General features: G+C 38.7%; 1 protein-coding gene across 1 annotated transcript in view; it reads right to left on the bottom strand.

Moving 5' to 3' along the window:
• ACAP2 (ArfGAP with coiled-coil, ankyrin repeat and PH domains 2) overlaps window positions 1-19,683 on the bottom strand; it is a 164,457-nt gene that overhangs the window by 94,063 nt on the left and 50,711 nt on the right. The window contains exon 2 of the mRNA XM_068968577.1: window positions 5,446-5,503. Coding sequence (XP_068824678.1) covers window positions 5,446-5,503 — 58 coding nt within the window. The remainder of the gene's footprint in view (window positions 1-5,445; window positions 5,504-19,683) is intronic.

Below are 19,683 nucleotides of genomic sequence, written 5' to 3'. Positions count from 1 at the left end.
TAACTTCTATACAGAATATATCATGAAAAACGCTGGGCTGGAAGAAGCACAAGCTGGAATCAAGATTGCCGGGAGAAACATCAATAACCACAGATATGCAGATGACACCACCCTTATGGCAGAAAGTGAAGAGGAACTAAAGAGCCTCTTGATGAAAATGAAAAAGGAGAGTGAAAATGTTGGCGTAAAGCTCAACATTCAGAAAACAAACATCATGGCAACCAGTCCCATCACTTCATGGCAAATAGATGAGTAAACAGTGGAAACAGTGTCAGACTTTATTTTTCTGGGCTCCAAAATCACTGCAGATGGTGACCGCCGTGAAATTAAAAGACGCTTACTCCTTGGAAGGAAAATTATGACCAACCTAGACAGCGTATTAAAAAGCAGAGACATTACTTTGTCAGCAAAGGTCCATCTAGTCAAGGCTATGGTTTTTCCAGTAGTCATTTATGGATGTGAGAGTTGGACTGTGAAGAAAGCTGAGCGCTGAAGAATTGATGCTTTTGAACTGTGGTGTTGGAGAAGACTTTTGAAAGTCCCTTGGACTGCAAGGAGATACAACCAGTCCATCCTAAAGGAAATCAGTCCTGAATATTCATTGGAAGGACTGATGTTGAAGCTGAAACTCCAACACTTTGGCCACCTGATGCGATGAGCTGACTCATTTGAAAAGACCTTGATGTTGGGAAAGATTGAGGGCAGGAGGAGAAGGGGATGACAAAGGATGAGATGGTTGGATGGCATCACCGACTCAATGGACATGAGTTTGGGTAAACTCAGGGAGCTGGTGATGGACAGGGAGGCCTGGCGTGCTGCAGTCCATGGGGTTGCAAAGAGTCGGAAATGACTGAGTGACTGAATTGAATTGAAAGATAGTAAGATAACCTGACTGAGTCTTGAAAAAACTGCTTTGCATCAAGAATCCCACCAATCCATTTCACCAAACAAGTGTGTAACTTTTTCTGAAGGGCTCTGTAGCCCAGATAAGAGAGAGAGAATACAGAAGATTAGACAAATACAGTCAAGATTCTGCAAAATAGATGCTGTGGAAGGAAAATGGAGGTCTTCAGAAGAGAAATGATGATGTAAAATTAGGAGCAGGCATTACACATAATAGCCAAGAAGTGGAAACAACCCGAATGTCAATCAATGGATGAAAAGATAAATATGGTACATCCATACAACAGCATATTATTCAGCCATTAAAAAGGAAATACTAAAGATGTTACAACATAGACAGATGAATTTTTAAAACATTATGTTAAGTGAAAAGAGTCAGCCACAAAAGGTCAAATATTGTATGATTCCATTTATATGAAATGTATAAGAACAGGCAAATCCATAGAGACAGAATGTTAATTAATGGTTGCCAGAGTATACAGGGAGAGGGAAATCAGAAGTGACTGCTAATGTGTACAGAGTTTCTTATTAGGGTAAGAGAAATGTTCTGAAATTAAGTAGTGGCAATAGTTGTACACACTGTGAATATACTAAAAACCACTGAGTTGCAAACTTTAAAATGGTAGGTTTTATATTAGGTGAATTTAATCTTAATTTAAAATTTATTTTTAAAAAAGTACCCTGAATAAAAAAGAGCTCTAGAAGTGGACAGACTTAAAAGATTAGAGATCTAGATAAACCTGAAAAACAGAAGCAGGAGGAGTCCAAGATGAGAACTGCAAAGACCAGAGACTCCCATCAGAAAGTAAGGTATCAAAGATTATTTCAGTTTCAGAGATTACAACTTTGAGCAACAAGGCATAGCATCTGGCCAGTGAAACAGGTACCAGAATTAAAATAAGGTCACTATCACAGGAGCTGGAGAGAAAATGAATGTGTCATATAGCTGAATCAAATACATACTGCAGTTATTTGGGAGAAGGACTGACTTGGAGATAGATAAATACTTTGCCAGCTGTCAAAAGTCCTTATTAGATGACAGTGAAGATAGCTGTAACTAAATCACATAACATAATCTACAAAGAGAGACGATTTTTACCTAACCGTAAAATGAGGGGATTTTTCCTGTTAAAGACAATCTGTCTTCAAGACAGACCAAAATCTGTTGAAGAAGATACATCACCAACATTAACGTTCATTTAGAACTTACCATGTGCCAAAGCACTTAACATGTATTAACACATCTTATTCACATAATAACCATATGAGATAGATACTCTTATTTTCCCCATTTTGGAGACGAAGAAACTCAGACATAGGAAGGTTTAGGAACTTGCCCAAGGCCCATACGGCTTAGTGAGTGGTAGAGCCTGACTCATATATGGGCAGCGTTGTTCCAGGCTTTGTGTTCTTTCCTACTAGACTACGTTATAAACCAAATATTACCATAATATTATAATAATTTCAATGGAAGTATAATTTTAAAATGTAAGAAATGTAAAAATGCAAGAAATAATGTAATATCTGGGGGAAAAAAACCTAAGTTTGATAGTACTTGAGCTATAATTTAAAGGGTATCTACTTAAAAAACAGCAAGCCATTTCAATGAGAAGATTAAACAGATGTGGAAATTATACCTAGATGGCAACTATGATGCTCCGTGATGTTGCCAATGCCAGAATACCAGGCAGAATGGATAAATAATTGGACCTAGTCAAATAATGCCATTCATTCATGGAGCATTACTCATTAGAAAGAGTATAACTACCAATGGCATATATTTACAAGCAAAACAAATATAAGCTAAGTCAGCAAACTAGTTAAACCTGTCGCTGCCATGATTTGCAATGATATTACAGGTACAACTTGCCCTGCACAAAGTTATGAAATCACTAAACTAGCCTCAGATAATCCTTCCCCTCCACTAATGCCACCACCTTCAATAACAACCAGTTCTTGCTCCTCACAGGCCTCTTCTCTAATCGTTGCTCCTGCTGCTGCTAAGTTGCTTCAGTCATGTCCGAATCTGTGTAACCCCATAGACAGCAGCCCACCAGGCTCCCCCATCCCTGGGATTCTCCAAGAAAGAACACTGGAGTGGGTTGTCATTTCCTTCTCCAATGCATGAAAGTGAAAAGTGAAAGTGAAGTCGCTCAGTCGTGTCCGACTCTTAGCGACCCCATGGACTGCAGCCCACCAGGCTCCTCCGTCCATGGGATTCTCTAGTCAAGAGTACTGGAGTGGGGTGCCATTGCCTTCTCCTCTCTAACTGTACCTCCTCATAATTCTAGAGTAAAAATGATCAATGATAGCTTAAGAATTTGGGTAAGGGACATTATATAAGGGATCAAGGTCTTAAAGTAGAGAAATATATTTTAAAAAGTGTCAAAGTTTCCATGATGTCCTTACTGGCCCAACTCTGTTGATGTTGTTTAGTCGCTCAGTTGTGTCTGATTCTTTTGCAGCTCCACGAACTATAACCCACCAGGCTCCTCTGTCCATGGGATTTCCCAGGTAAAATACTGGAGTAGGTTGCCATTTCCTTCTCCAGGGGATCTTCCCAACCCAGGGGTTGAACCGGCATCTCCTGCTTGGCAGGAAGATTCTTTACCACTGAGCCACCTGGAAAGCCCTAATACAGACTCCAGAAAGGGTTTGGAGCTCTTAGTACTGAATAGCAATCCTCTGACAACCTGCTTTAGATTTGGGTTTTTTCGTTTAAGATTCTACCAGTCTCTCAACCCCAACCAAATGATATAAAGGGGTGAAAACAAAAGACAGCTGCTCATAAAAGCAAAATCATTAACAAAAATACTGTAAGAGGAGTCTGTTTAGATACTTTAAATTCTGAGGTCCCCCCTGACAAACAGTGTTTTGTTTGATTTAGATGCAAATCTACCCAGAGAAAATGGATACCCTTATTGTACTACTCTGTGATTCTTTTTTAAAAAAAGAAAGAAACTTAATCCTTCTATATATTCTTTCATACACCTACCAGAAAATCAAAGCTACATCTTCTGCTATCTACCTTAAGAGTTTAAAAACTTTGTTTCATAGAGTCCTCAAAAATAAATGTAATACATCAGGGTAAAATAATAATAATGATGACAACAGTAACAATGATCCCATATACATAATTTTAAATAGAAAATAACATTTCTGAAAATAATATCTTTACCAAAAATTCTAACATTTGTTTTTAAAAACATTTGCCTGAAGTTTGCTAGGGTTCCTCAGAAAACTTTCAGGTAGCATGTGCCCCTCAACATAGACCCAGGAGTACAGCGGTGCCCAAGAAGAGCACTGAACTAAAAATAAAACAGATGGAATTCTAACCCTGGCTCTGCCTTTTCTAGCTCTGTGATTTGAACCAACTCCTCTTTACTTTCAGGGCTTTGCTACTGTCATCTAGAAAATGGAAATAATCCACTTGCCCCACCTACCTCACAGGGCTATTGTAAAAATCCCAAACACACTATGTATCAAAGTGCTTTGAAAATTACAGAGTACTGCACAAAAATAACTTATTACTAAACATTTTCTGAAATTATTTTGTCTTATATATGTAACTAATAGCTACTGCTTTACATATTTTCTATACTATTTACATTATATATACATATTACATGATTTCAAAACATTTGAAAATCTTCAGTCTAAGTAATATATCTTACATCACTGATATTCAGAGTGCAGTCTATTCAACAGCATTGGTGTCACCTAAAATCTGGCTAGACAAACAGAATCTCAGATACCAAGACTTACTGAATCTGGATCTGTATTTTCACAAGAACCCCACATCTTCCTATGCACAGTAACATTTGATAAGCACTGCTTTCTAAAACAATTCCATTTACAATAATAAGTAAATAAACAGAAAATTATCTTCAGAAAAGTTATTTTAAATAAACACATTTAGTCTCCAGAAATTTTAACAATCAACAATGGTTACTTAAAATCAGAAGCCATGTCTTATTCATTCTTATATTTCTGTTATACAACAGGTAACATTTCTGAGATAGAGGCAAAAAAAAAAAAAGATTATCAATAATTAACACAGAAGATAGGAATCAATGTATATTTACCCTTGCGTAGAGTATGACAATTTAATATCAACTATTAAATAAATACATATTCAGTATTTCTGGCATTAGCTTTAAAAATGGAATGAGTATTAAAATTTTTATATTTGAACATAGCCAAACCCAAATATACAACCAAGAATGGTTAGGTTATGTATGCTACCCATTAAGCAACAAAAAGTTATACTGCAATCTTTTTGATGGAGAAGGAAACAAACTTCCAACAGTATAAAAGATGTCTAGTAAGATAGGGTTCAAATTCTTGCTCTGGCATTTAGATTAAATTTTCAACCAACTACTTAACATCTCTAGCCTCAACTTCTGTATGTGTAAAATCGGGAAAATATTAGCATTTACCTTCATGGATATAAAAGAAATCACATAACCCATCTGGCACTGCAGGCACAAATCAGTATGCAGAACAGCAACTACTGTTTTAAAAAGTTGAAGTAAAATTTACCTTATCAAGTTTCAGTTCCAATTCTGCCACATCTCCTTCCACTTCTTCCAAAGCAGCCCTAGAAAAATTAAACAAAAATAAGTTGTTTTTGTTTAAATGTATACTTTACTCTTGAAAAGTAACTCCAAGTGAAAAAATAGGTATGAATGCTTAAACACTACACTTCATGTAAAGTATTAATTCCCTTAGAACAAAGTATGAATATTTCATAATCATGTTACAACCGATGATAAATTATTATTTAAGGTAATGAGAGAACACAAGCTAATTTACTCAAAGTATTCATACTCTTCAAATTAATAACACTAGTTAGAACTATTTAGCATTAGGTTTTTTAAAACAAGCAAGAAATTTTAAAAGTTGAGCCTAACAAAACTCATATTTCTATTTCATGTAATCAAACAGCAAAGCATCGTTGGCAACCAAAAATAAAGGCTTTTACTTTTAGAAATAGTCCAGAAAGATATTTATTACCCTTATTTAATACACCATTTTGTTTCCAATGTATTTTTAAAGAAATCAGCAGATTCTTTTCCCCTAGGAATGACAAAATTCTAACACTAACGTAGTACTTGATACACGCTGTAGGGCAACATTTCCAAAATTGGAAATTTAGGGATGACGAAAAGCAGCAACTAAAACTTTTTAACGATAGCAAGATTTTATACTTAAGATTCTGTATACTTAAGAAGATGACAGAGGATGAGATGGTTGGATGGCATCATCCACTCAACTGGACATAAGTCTGAGCAAGCTCTGGGAGATCGGGAAGGACGGGGAAGCCCGGCGTGCTGCAGTCCATGGGGTCGCAAAGAGTCAGACACAAATGAGTGACTGAATAACAACAATAATACTGAAGAGTAAAAAACTGTTATTCAAATTAAAAAATGCTATTCAGCTACTTTAAGCTATCAGTTTAATTTTCAGACAACTACTCGATTAACTAGCAACTTCACAATATCTGTTTTTTTCATTTACCAAAATTTGTTTCAAATGGATAACAGTCGGGGAGTAGTGACCCAAAACCCCGTTATGAACTCTGGGCAACAATTCTCAGTGTTAAGAAGAGAAAAACAGCTAAGATATAAGCTCTACTTCTAAAAGTACCCACTTAACCTCTGTGTGGCCTCTTGAATGACCATTATCATCAGATTGTGGTTCTACTTTTCTGCACACATGCTTAGTTGCTAGTGATCTCCAACTCTTTGCAATCCTGTGGACTGTAGCCCACCAGGCCCCTCTGTCCAAAGGATTCCCCCAGCAAGAATACTGGAGTGAATTGCCACTCCCCTCTCCAGGGAATATTCCTGACCCAGGGATGGAACCCATGTCTCTTAACATCTCCTGCACTGGCAGGCAAATTCTTCACCACTGAGCCACCTGGGAAGTCCTTCTAATTCTCTATCTGGCAACATTTACTGAAAAAAAATTTAATTGCCAAAATAAGAAAATTATGTAACTATAAATTACTCAGGAAAGAAACGCCAATTTTATAAAATGAAATATCCTAGCATACAGTTCAAGAAAACAAAAGGCGCTATACTTACACAGCACAGAAAGACAAATGCTTCTCTCAAACTAAAAAGTTCATCACTTTCTGCAGCAGTTTTTCAAATGACACATTGTTCCCTTAGCCTAGATAACATTTCCCCTTCACATTAACCATCATCTCTTCCGTTCAGTTCAGTCGCTCAGTCGTGTCCGACTCTTTGCGATCCCATGAACTGCAGGACGCCAGGCCTCCCTGTCCTTCACCCACTCCCGGAGATCACTCAAACTTACGTCCATCAAGTCCGTGATGCCATCCAGCCATCTCATCCTCTGTCGTCCCCTTCTCCTCCTACCCCCAATCCCTCCCAGCATCAGAGTCTTTTCCAATGAGTCAACACTTCGCATGAAGTGGCCAAAGTACTGGAGTTTCAGCTTTAGCATCATTCCTTCCAAAGAAATCCCAGGGCTGATCTCCTTCAGAATGGACTGGTTGGATCTCCTTGAAGTCCAAGAGACTCTCAAGAGTTTTCTCCAACATCACAGTTCAAAAGCATCAATTCTTCGGCGCTCAGCTTTCTTCACAGTCCAACTCTCACATCCATACATGACCACTGGAAAAACCATAGCCTTGACTAGATGGACCTTTGTTGGCAAAGTAATGTCTCTGCCTTTCAACATGCTGTCTAGGATGGTCATAATTTTCCTTCCAAGGAGTAAGTGTCTTTTAATTTCATGACTGCAATCACCATCTGCAGTGATTTTGGAGCCCCAAAAAATAAAGTCTGACACTGTTTGCACTGTTTCCCCATCTATTTCCCATGAAGTGATGGGACCAGATGCCATGATCTTAGTGTTCTGAATGTTGAGCTTTAAGCCAACTTTTTCACTCTCCTCTTTAATTAAGAGGCTTTTTAGTTCTTCTTCACTTTCTGCCATAAGGGTGGTGTCATCTGCACATCTGAGGTTACTGGTATTTCTCCCGGCAATCTTGATTCCAGCTTGTGCTTCTTCCGGCCCAGCGTTTCTCATGATGTATTCTGCGCAGAAGTTAAATAAGCAGGGTGACAATATACAGCCTTGACGTACTCCTTTTCCTATTTGGAACCAGTCTGTTATTCCACATCCAGTTCTAACTGTTGCTTCCTGACCTGCGTACAAGTTTCTCAAGAGGCAGGTAAGGTGGTCTGGTATTCCCATCTCTTTCAGGATTTTCCACAGTTGATTGTGATCCACACAGTCAAAGGCTTTGGCATAGTCAATAAAGCAGAAATAGATGTTTTTCTGGAACTCTCTTGCTTTTCCCATGATCCAGTGGATGTTGGCAATTTGATCTCTGGTTCCTCTGCCTTTTCTAAAACCAGCTTGAACATCTGGAATTTCATGGTTCACATATTGCTGAGGACTGGCTTGGAGGATTTTGAGCATTACTTTACTAGTGTGTGAGATGAGTGCAATTGTGTGGTAGTTTGAGCATTCTTTGGCACTGCCTTTCTTTGGGATTGGAATGAAAACTGACCTTTTCCAGTCCTGTGGCCACTGCTGAGTTTTCAAAATTTGCTGGCATATTGAGTGCAGCACTTTCACAGCATCATCTTTTAAGATTTGAAATAGTTCAACTGGAATTCCATCACCTCCACTAGCTTTGTTCGTAGTGATGCTTTTAAGGCACACTTGACTTCACATCTAGGTGAGTGATCACACCATCATGATTATCCTGGTCATGAAGATCTTTTTTGTACAGTTCTTCTGTGTATTCTTGCCACCTCTTCTTAATACCTTCTGCTTCTTTTAGGTCCGTACCATTTCTGTCCTTTATCAAGCCCACCGTTGCATGAAATGTTCCCTTGGTATTTCTAATTTTCTTGAAGAGATTTCTAGTCTTTCCCATTCTGTTGTTTTCCTCTATTTCTTCGCACTGATCGCTGAGGAGGGCTTTCTTAGCTCTCCTTGCTATTCTTTGGAACTTCGCATTCAGATGCTTATATCTTTCCTTTTCTCCTTTGCTTTTCACCTCTCTTCTTTTCACAGCTATTTGTAAGGCCTCCCCAGACAGCCATTTTGCTTTTTTGCATTTCTTTTCCATGGGGATGGTCTTCATCCCTGTCTCCTGTACAATGTCATGAACCTCCATCCATAGTTCATCGGGCACTCTATCTATCAGATCTAAGCCCTTAAATCTATTTCTCACTTCCACTGTATAATCATAAAGGATTTGATTTAGGTCATACCTGAATTGTCTAGTGGTTTTCCCTACTTTCTTCAATTTAAGTCTGAATTTGGCAATAAGGAGTTCATGATCTGAGCCACAGTCAGCTCCCAGTCTTGTTTTTGCTGACTGTATAGAGCTTCTCCATCTTTGGCTGCAAAGAATATAGTCAATCTGATGTCGGTGTTGACCATCTGGTGATGTCCATGTGTAGAGTCTTCTCTTGTGATGCTGGAAGAGGTGTTTACTATGACCAGTGCATTCTCTTGGCAAAACTCTACTAGCCTTTGCCCTGATTCATCTCTTCACCTGCCGCTATGTTACTCATCATTTAAACAATTCAGAAAATAAAGCATATTAGTTCAAGGATATCTATTTTTTGTAAACAGGTTGAAAACCTACATGCCCAGCAATAAGAAATAATATAAATACATGGTGGGATCCCATCCCATCACAGAGGTAGAAGGTTTTTAAACGAAATTGATCTGTATCTACTGACATGGAAACATGTACATTACAGAGTATCACAAGGGAGGAAAAGCAATTTACAAAATTATATATAGCGTGAGTCCAATTTCTTTGCAGGGAGGCCTACTGGTATATGCATAAGAAAAAAATCTGGAAGCATATTTACCAGTCTGCTAACTATAACTCTGAAGAATGGGGATCGAAGAGCAGAAAGTGAAAAAAGGGATTTACACTCTTTATGCTTACACCTCCAGACTGTTTTAGCATTTTCAATGATTTTAAATAGCATTTTAAAGTTGATAAAGAGGGGAAGTTCCGACATCCCCTTCCCAGGAGGTGTGTCCTCTTGGTGCCTCCGTCTACTCTCACTAGTCTAAGCGCCCGGCAGCGGTACAGGCATTCGAAATGTCTGCTGAATCAAAAAAGAAACTCCACAATTAATTACTGTCAGAACCTTTCTTCATTTACACTTTTTTTTGGCCTTACCATATGGCTTGCAGGATCTTTAGTTCCCTAACCAAGGTATGAACCCAGGCCCCCAGCAGTGGAAGCATGAGGGCCTAACCACTGGACCACCAGGGTATTCTCTCTCCGTTTATACTTTTAACCTTCATTTACTTTAGCTTGATTCAATCTTCAACTTTAAGAAAATTACCTAAAATAATCAGCTTTAGATCTGATTTTATCATTGGTTTCTACTCAACATACAGTTTGACAGAAACTTCATGTACATTCCTCAATTTTATTTCATTGTAGACTTCTATGAATTTACTTGTGAAACACTTTTAAACACCCTTCTTTAAAGAGGTAAAAGTTATGTACAAAAGTAACAGAGAAAATGTGTTTTGCCTATCATTTCAGAATAAAGCCCTCTGTAATCACATATTCAAAGAATAAGAGGTTATCATGAAGGTTTCTTCAACATTTCACCTTCTCTAAGGAAAAAAATCTCTGTCCTTGGTTATCTAAGATGTGTTTGTGAAAACTTGTAGCAATAAGTAAATAGTCAGTGTCTAAGGCAGCCTGATAAGTTGCTGTATATCCTTACTATAAAAAAGCAAAATATAAGGAAAGAACATGATCTGGGTTTAAATTCTGTCCTACCACTCATATTTAAGGCTAAGGTATTTTATCTGGTTTTTTCACCTGTAAACTGAGTAAAGAAATACCTACTTAAAATAAAAGTTAAGTAAAGGTTAAAGGAGGGACTGTCCATATCACCAGCCACAGTACATATGTCATCACAAAAAAACTCAATCCATAACAACTTCCTTTTCTGCTTTCCCTTCCCTGAATTCTGAGGTGAATTTTACCTTCTTATTACTTCTACTCATAATGCAAGTGAATCATTCTGGAACACATCTTTACTACACAAATGAATAAGTAAAACAATCTACACAACAATCCTTCAAATAGTGAAAGACAGACATTATTCCTTTTCAACTCTCTCAAATACTTATTGAGCATATGAAAGTGAAAGTGAAAGCCGCTCAGTCATGTCCAACTCTTTGGGACCCCATGGACTATATATACAGTCCTTGGAATTCTCCAGGCAAGAATACTGGAGTGAGTTGCCATTTCCTTCTCCAGGGGATCTTCCCAACCCAGGGATCGAACCCAGGTCTCCCGCATTGCAGGCAGATGCTTTAACCTCTGAGCCAACAGGGAAGCCCAAAAGAAAGTGAAAGTGAAGTCACTCAGTCGTGTCCGACTCTTTGTGATCCCGTGGACTGCAGCCCACTAGGCTCCTCTGTCCATGGGATTCTCCAGGCAAGAATACTGGAGTGGGTTGCCATTTCCTTCTCCAGGGGATCTTCCCGACCCAGGAATCAAACCCAGGTCTCCCGCATTGCAGCCAGACGCAGGCAGTCAGCAAATGACAGCCTATCAGACAATGTGGCCCTTAACCTACCGTCACACAAACAGTAAGCTAAAAATTTTTGCTTTTTCAAATGGTTGAAAAAGACAAAAGAAAAATAATATTAATGACTTATGAAAATCATGTTCCAGTGTCCATAAATAAAGTTTTATGCAAACACAGTCAAGCTCATCCACTGACATATTGCCTATGTAAGCTTTCACATCCTACTGGCAGAGTTGAATAGCAGGAGAGAGAACGTATGGTCTAAACAGCTTAAAATATTTACTACTACCTGACCCTTTATGGAAAGTTTACTGACTCCTCACTATAAACATCAAATGCAGGAACATGGATAAAAATGCTTTTTAATATATGAATGATATCAGTTCAATTCAGTTGCTCAGTTGTGTCCCACTCTTTGTGACCCCATGGACTACAGTACACCAGGCTTCCCTGTCCATCACCAACTCCCGGAGCTTGCTCAAACTCACGTCCATCACATCGGTGATGCCATCCAGCCATCTCTTCCTCTGTCGTCCCCTTCTCCTCCTGCCTTCAACCTTTCCCAGCATCAGGAACTTTCTTTCCAATGTTCGCATCAGATGACTAAAATACTGGAGCTTCAGCTTCAGCTCTTTCAACAAGTATTCAGGGTTGCTATCTCTTAAGATTGACTTTGATCTCCTTGTCAATCTTATCAAGCAAGGTTTGATCTTTGATCTCCTTGACAAGCTTATGAAGCAAGGTTTGATCTTTGATCTCCTTATCAATCTTATCAACCTTGTCAAGCAAGGTTTGAACTCCTTGCTGTCCAAGGGACTTTCAGGAGTCTTCTCCAGAACCACAGTTCAAAGGCATCGATTCTTTGACACTCTGCCTTTTTCATAGTGCAGCTCTCACAACCATACATGACCACTGGGAAGACCACACCCTTGACTATACAGACCTTCATTGGCAGAGTAATGTCTCTGCTTTTCAACATACTGTCTAGGTTTGTCATAGCTCTCCTGACAAGAAACAATCGTCTTCTGATTTCATGGCTGCAGTCACCATCCACAGTTATTTTAAAGCTCAAGAAGAGGAAATCTGTCACTGCTTCCACATTTACCCCTTCTATTTGCCATGAAGTAATGTGGTGGGATGCCATGATCTTAGTTTTTTTAATATTTAGTTTTAAGCTGGCTCTTTCACTCTCTCCTTTACCCTCATCAAGAGGCTCTTTAGTTCCTCTGCTTTCTGCCATTGGAGTGGTGCTATCCACATATCTCTGTTGGTTATTGATGTTTCTTCCACCCATCTTGATTCCAGCTTGTAACTCATCCAACCCAGCATTTCTCATTTTGTGCTCAGTGTATAGATTAAGCAAACAGGGTGACAGCAGACAGCCCTGTCGTACTCCTTTCTTGCTTCTTGACCCACATACAGGTTTCTCAGGAGACAGATAAGATGATATGGTATTTCAGCTTTCCACAGTTTAATAATGATCCACATAGTCAAAGGCTTTAGCATAGTCAATGAAACAGAGGTAGATGTTTTTCTGGACTTCCCTTGCCTTCTCTACGATCCAGCGAACGTTAGCAATTTGATCTCTGGCTCCTCTGCCTTTTCTAAACCCAACAGGGACATCTGGAAGTTCTCAGTTCACATAATGCTGAAGCCCAGCATGCAAGATTTTAAATGACCTTACTAGCTTGAGAGATGAGTGCAATTATCTGATGGTTCGAACATTCTTTAGTACTACCCTTCTTGGGAACTGGAATGAGGATTGACCTTTTCCAGTCCTGTGGCCACTGCTGGGTCTTCCGGATTTGCTGACATACTGAATGCAACACTTTGGTGTCATCATCCTTTAGGGTTCTGAATTGCTCTGTACAGCAAAGTAATTCAGTTATATATATTCTGTTCTTTTCCCATTATGGTTTTAACAGGTTATAGGCTTCCCTGGTGGCTCAGACAGTAAAGAATCTGCCTGCAATGAAGGAGACCCAGGGTCAGTCCCTGCTCGGGAAGACCCCTTGGAGAATAGAATGGCTACCTACTCCAGTATTCCAGCCTGAAGAATTATATGGAGAAAAGGAGGCTGGCAGGCTACAGTCCATAGGGTTGCAGAGTCAAGCACAATTGAGCAATTAACATACATACATATGCTATACAGTGGGATGTTGCTGTTTGAATCACTTTATTTTTAATAATAACGTCATTCTTTTATCTATTCATGTGTCACAGTTTTTTATGATCAACTCACAAAAGAGTTAACTAAAAATAAAAACATAAAACTAGAATGGGAAAAAATACAGCAGCAAGTATTAACGCTGAGACATTTCTAGTCACATGGTGATCACTTTGGGCTGTGAATTAAATAAAGCTCTATGAAAAGCACAAAAATAGAACTCTCCCACCCAGATAATTGCACGTCTCTGGTGTAGAAATAACCTCTTTTTGTTTTTGTTTGTTTTTTATTGAAGTACAGTTGATTTACAATAAATTTTTTAAACCACTGTTTTTATGAGTTTATCCATAAAAATAACTAAATAGTATGTGTGACATGAGTATTGCATAGAAAATTATTTGAAAGAAACAGGAAGAGTAATAAAAAACATTACCCATCCATTTGAGATCCTTTTAAAAAAAAACAAAAACACATTCACTTCAGCTTTGGCAATATGCTTAATAGGGAATTTATAATCTAAGATTAGGTCACATGATGATGCAACCTAAAATGTAACTATGGAGTGTTCAAGATCAGTTGTTAAGCACATAAATATCCTCAAAGCATTAAACATGGATTTGAGGCTCTGTCATAACTACCTCCTAAAGAATTATGAAAGAGATCAAATAAAAAACTGTACTGTATAGAATTTGAAACATCTATGTTCCTTGTTTTATATAATATATATATATGCCTTAAAAGCTGCATATAATTGAATAACCATTTACTCAGAGGAGTTGCCTATATGCCTAGCATGACCTACCATTCCCAATCAATTCTTTTCAGCTCAACAGCTTTGCTCACCGTGGGCAGTACTGGGCCATTCTTTGCAAAGACAGGACAACAGCAGGATGAGGGGATAGCTCACTGGCCCTAGGATAGCCCTATAGCTCAACAGATTAAAACTAGATTACCAAACTATCCACATAATGAGATGGCTCCCTCTGGGTTTCTGACCAGAGAACACTTTTTAAAAGAAATCCTTCATTAGATTCTTTTGTAATGTGAATTGTTTTGTTCAATAAGTTGAGTCCTTTATAATTGAATCTCTGTAATATCTTTTTTTGTTAAGAGGCACTGGAATGGAGTTTTAAAAACTGTCTGGGTTTGAATCCATATTTTACTTCTTACTACCTACATGACACTGAGTAAGATCTTTGTGTACAAATTTCATCTATAAAACACAGATATAACAATTATGTTCCATAGAGATGTATGAGAATAAATTTTAAAATACATATAAAAACCTTAGCACAAATGCTAGCTATAATTATCTACTCTATTAAAGAAAATACACAGTCTCTTTTCATTTGCATTTTATGGGGCCAGAAGGGAAGAAAGTAGTAATAAGATTAAGCTATTACATATACCCAACAAGAATTTGAAGTGGTTTAAAAATGAGTACAAGTATTTCCCTCATGGTATAGTGGGTTAAGAATCTGCCTGCCAAGTAGGGGACATGAGTTCAATCCCTGGTCTGGGAAGATTCCACCTGCCTCAGAGCAACTAAAGCCCACGGGCCACAAAGACTGGCGTCTGCAAGCCCTTGAACCTGCACACTGTAGCTACTGAGCCTGCGTGCCTCTAGCCTGTGCTCTGCAACAAGGGACATCACCGCAATGAGAAGCTCGTGCATCACAGCCAAGATCAGCCCCACCTCCACTGCAAGAGAAAGCCTACACGCAGCAACGAAGATCCAACGAAACCAAAAACTTAAAAAAAAAAAACAATAATTTAAAAAATGAAAAGGAGCCAAAAAAAGTTACAACAGACCTATGATTAGCAGGTAAAACAGCAAGTCCAAACTGCTTTAAGAGAAGACACTTCAATACTTTTTACTTCTTACAAAAATTACATAGCAAATAAACACTGGAGTCTTCTCCTAACTTCTTCATAACTTCAATCTAGGCCGCATGACTATATAATAAAATTTACTTGAAAATCCACTAGGTTTTCCAAGGTTATTAACATCGGTTCAGTCTGACTCTTTGTTTTCATTGTTCAGTTGCTAAGCTTCGTCCGACTCTCTGAGACCCCATGTTCTGAAGCCCACCAGGCTTCTCTGTCCTTCACTATCTACCAGAGTTTGCTGAAATTCATGTCCACTGAGTTGATGACACCATCCAATCATCTCATCCTCTATCACCCCCTTCTCCTCCTGCTCAATCTTTCCCAGCATCAGGGTCCTTCCCAATGAGTCAGCTTTTCACATTAGGTGGCCAAAGTATTTGAGCTTCACCTTCAGCATCAGTCCTTCCTGAATATCAACGGTTGACTTCCTTTAGGATTGATTCATTTGATCTCCTTGCCATCCAAGGGACTCTCAAGAGTTTTCTCCAGCACCACAATTTGGAAACATCAGTTCTTCAGCTCTCAGTCTTCTTCTTCATGGTCCGACTATCACATCCATACATGATCACTGGAAAAAATCACAGCTTTGACTATATGAATTTTGGTGAAGTGATGTCTCCGCCTTTTAATACACTGTCTGAGCTTGTCATAACTTTCAACCCAAGGAGCAAGCATCTTCTAAGTTCACGGCTGCAGTCACTGTTCACAGTGATTCTGAAGCCCGAAAAAATAAAATCTGTCGCTGTTTCCATTGTTTCCCCATCTAATTGCCATCAAGTGATGGGACTGGATGCCATGATCTTAGCTTTTTGAATGTTGGCTTTTAAGCCAGCATTTTCACTCTCCTCTTTCACTTCCATCAAGAAGCTCTTTAATTGCTCTTCATTTTCTGCCATACAGGTGGTGTCATCTACATATCTGAGGTTATTAATATTTCTCCTGGCAATCCTGATTCCAGCCTGTGCTTCATCCAGCCCGGCACTTCGCATGATGTACTCTGCATATGTTAAACAAGCAAGGTGACAATATTCAGCCTTGATGTACACCTTTCTCAATTGTGAACCAGTCCACTGTTCCATATCCAGTTCTGTTTCTTCTTGACTTGCATACAGGATTCTCAGGAGACAGGTAAGGTGGTGTGGTAGTTCAATCTCTTGAAGGATTTTCCACAGTTTGCTAAGATCCACACAGTCAAAGGCTTCAGCATAGTCGATGAAGCAGAAGTAGATATTTTTCTCAAATTCTCTTGTTTTTTCTATGATTCAATGGATGTTGGCAATTTGATCTCTGGCTCTTCTGCCTTTTCTAAATTCAGACTGTACATCTCGAAGTTCTCAGTTCACATACTGTTGAAACCTAGCTCAAAGGATTTCGAGCATTACCTTGCTAGCATGTGAAATGAGCACAACTGTACAGAAGTTTGAACCATTCTTTGGCATCGTCCTTTTTTGGGACTGGAACGAAAACTGACCTTTTCCAGTCCTGTGGCCACTGCTGAGTTTTCCAAATTTGCTGGCATATTGAGTGCAGCACTTTCACAGCGTCATCTTTCAGGATCTGGAGTAGTTCAGCTGGAATTCCATCACCTCCACTAGCTGTGTTCATAATAATGCTTCCTAAGGCCCACCTGACTTCATACTCCAAAATGCCTGTCTTCACCCTTCTAGGTGAGTGACTGGCTACATCGTTCTGTCATCCGAGTCATTACCATCTGTTTTGAATGGCTCTGTGTGTTCTTGACTCGTCTTCTCAATCTCTTCTGCTTCTCTCAGGCCATTGCAAGTTCTGTCCCTTTCACTGTTTCCATCTTCGCGTGAAATGTTCCCTTGGTATTTTTTCTTGAAGAGATCTACAGTCTTTCTCATTCTATTATTTTCCTCTATTTCTTTGCACTGTTCACTTAAGAAGACTTTCTTATCTCTCCTTGCTATTCTTCGGAACACTGCATACAGTTGAGGATATAATGCCCTGTCTCCTTTGCCTTTCACATCTCTTATTTTCTCAGCTATTTGTAAGGCCTCCTCAGACAACCATTTTGCCTTCTTGCATTTCTTTTTCTTTGGGATGGTTTTGATCCCTGCTTCCTGTACAATGTTATGAACTTCCATCCACAGTTCTTCAGGCACTCTATCAAATCTAATCCCTTGAATCTATTTGTCACTTCCCCTGTATAATAAGGGATTTGATTTAGGTTATACCTGAATGGCCTTGTGGTTTTCCCTGCTAGCCTACAAAGAGGGGAGAACCAAGAACTGCAATCAGTATCAGGGGGATTGAATATATATTACACTATATATATATGTTACATAATAATAATAAAGCCCTGAATGTATATTTATTACACAGTAATTGTAAGCCACTATCACATAATAGTATGTGATAAACCATAAAGGAAAAGAATAGGAAAAAGAACAAACATAACTGAGTCATTCTGTTGTACAGCAAAAATTAAACACAACCTTTTAAATTAATTATACTTCAATAAAATTAAATAATAAGCCACCTTTTAAAGAAAAGTCTCTGTATTTTTCACAAAGTCTCAATGAAATCAAAAGGACATTCTCCAAATTTTGTTATACTAGAAATGTTAACTGCTCCTATCCACTCAGAGTGGTCAACTAAGCAAACCTGGCAAGTTTCCTGAGACAGCCAGTCCTGTAATGGAAAAAAGAATCATGGAGTAACAAACTAGAAATGGAAACCACAATTTTAGTCTTTCCACCAACTAACATGAGTCTCTAGAAAGACACTGATTCTCTCCAGACCTCAACTCTCTCATCCACTAAAAGTGAAGAAAGGACTGACTCACCTTTAATGACACTTCTACATTTTAACATTTTTTTATTCTGGAATAAGCTTTCAAAAGAAAGCCAGAACCTGGATTTGATTGTCTTCTCCCAAGCAGGATTTCCTCCAGACCCTCACTAGCACTTTCAATAGAGTTACACAACAAAAGAAAAAACATGCAAGCCATGAAAACCCTCGCCAGAATTCACTCGTTCCTTTCAAACACCTCCTCTATATACTACTTAAAAACACAATGAGTACAGATGAAAACAATGGTTTGTTGGGTTTTTTTTAAGGGTTTTATTCAGCTCCACATCTCAGGGGAAAAAATCATATCTCTTCTGTTCACACATGTATCTTTCTGAGTGAGCTCCATTATATTTCATTTTTAAAGACTGAGACACTATTCTGCCATTTCTTAGAGGAAAAAAAAAAGAACATTTTTTTAAAAGATAGTTAAAAGAACATATACCTCCTCTCAGGTTCTTCCTAGTTAATACACAGTATCCAAAGTAAAATCATTGAGCCCAAAGAAGAATGTAATTGAAAAGGTTACAGCCAAGATCCAGATCCAGATGTAAGCACTAGGTCCAAGTGAATGAACACCACAGTCTCAAGTCACTACTCAGGTTTCAGTAACCCTATCAGGCAAAGGTCATTATTAAAAAAACAGAGCGGGGGTGCGGGCGTGGGGGCATGGATAACACTCTTAAAATATTATCCAGGTCAACCTATACAAAGAATAAGAAGTACAGGATCTTCTGTCCCAAGGATTCCAGATTCTCTCCTTAACAGGGGTACAACTTCAATAATCACTTCCAGAATTTGCTCTGCATAGCAGATAGGAACCATACACAAAGTTATATTTGTATCATGCAGTGGCAAATATTCACTATTACAGGAAACTTGTCAAAGGAAATACTAGTAATGTTTTATCTGGAAATTATTTTTTCCTCACACACATTAAAAATAAAACAGACAGCCACATTTCCATTTCACCCCCCAATTTCTTGTCCAGGGAGTTAGCAATATCCAAGCAGGTGCACATCCTACTCCTAACTACAGTAAAAGTTAACTTCATTCTGCTGCTGCTGCTGCTGCCAAGTTGCTTCAGTCGTGTCTGACTCTGTGTGACCCCATAGACGGCAGCCCACGAGGCTCCCCCGTCCCTGGGATTCTCCAGGCAAGAATACTGGAGTGGGTTGCCATTTCCTTCTCCAATGCATGAAAGTGAAAACTGAAAGTGAAGTCGCTCAGTCGCATCCAACTCTTAGCGACACCATGGACTGCAGCCCACCAGGCTCCTCCGTCCATACTGTGTCATAAAAAAAGGAGTGTGGAAGAAGGGATGGCCCATCTATTATG

The sequence above is a fragment of the Capricornis sumatraensis genome, chromosome 1 (genome assembly GCF_032405125.1).
Source record: "Capricornis sumatraensis isolate serow.1 chromosome 1, serow.2, whole genome shotgun sequence".
NCBI classification, from domain to species: domain Eukaryota; kingdom Metazoa; phylum Chordata; class Mammalia; order Artiodactyla; family Bovidae; genus Capricornis; species Capricornis sumatraensis.
Note: the sequence above shows the minus strand (reverse complement) of the source record. Positions and strands in the feature narration are given on the sequence as shown.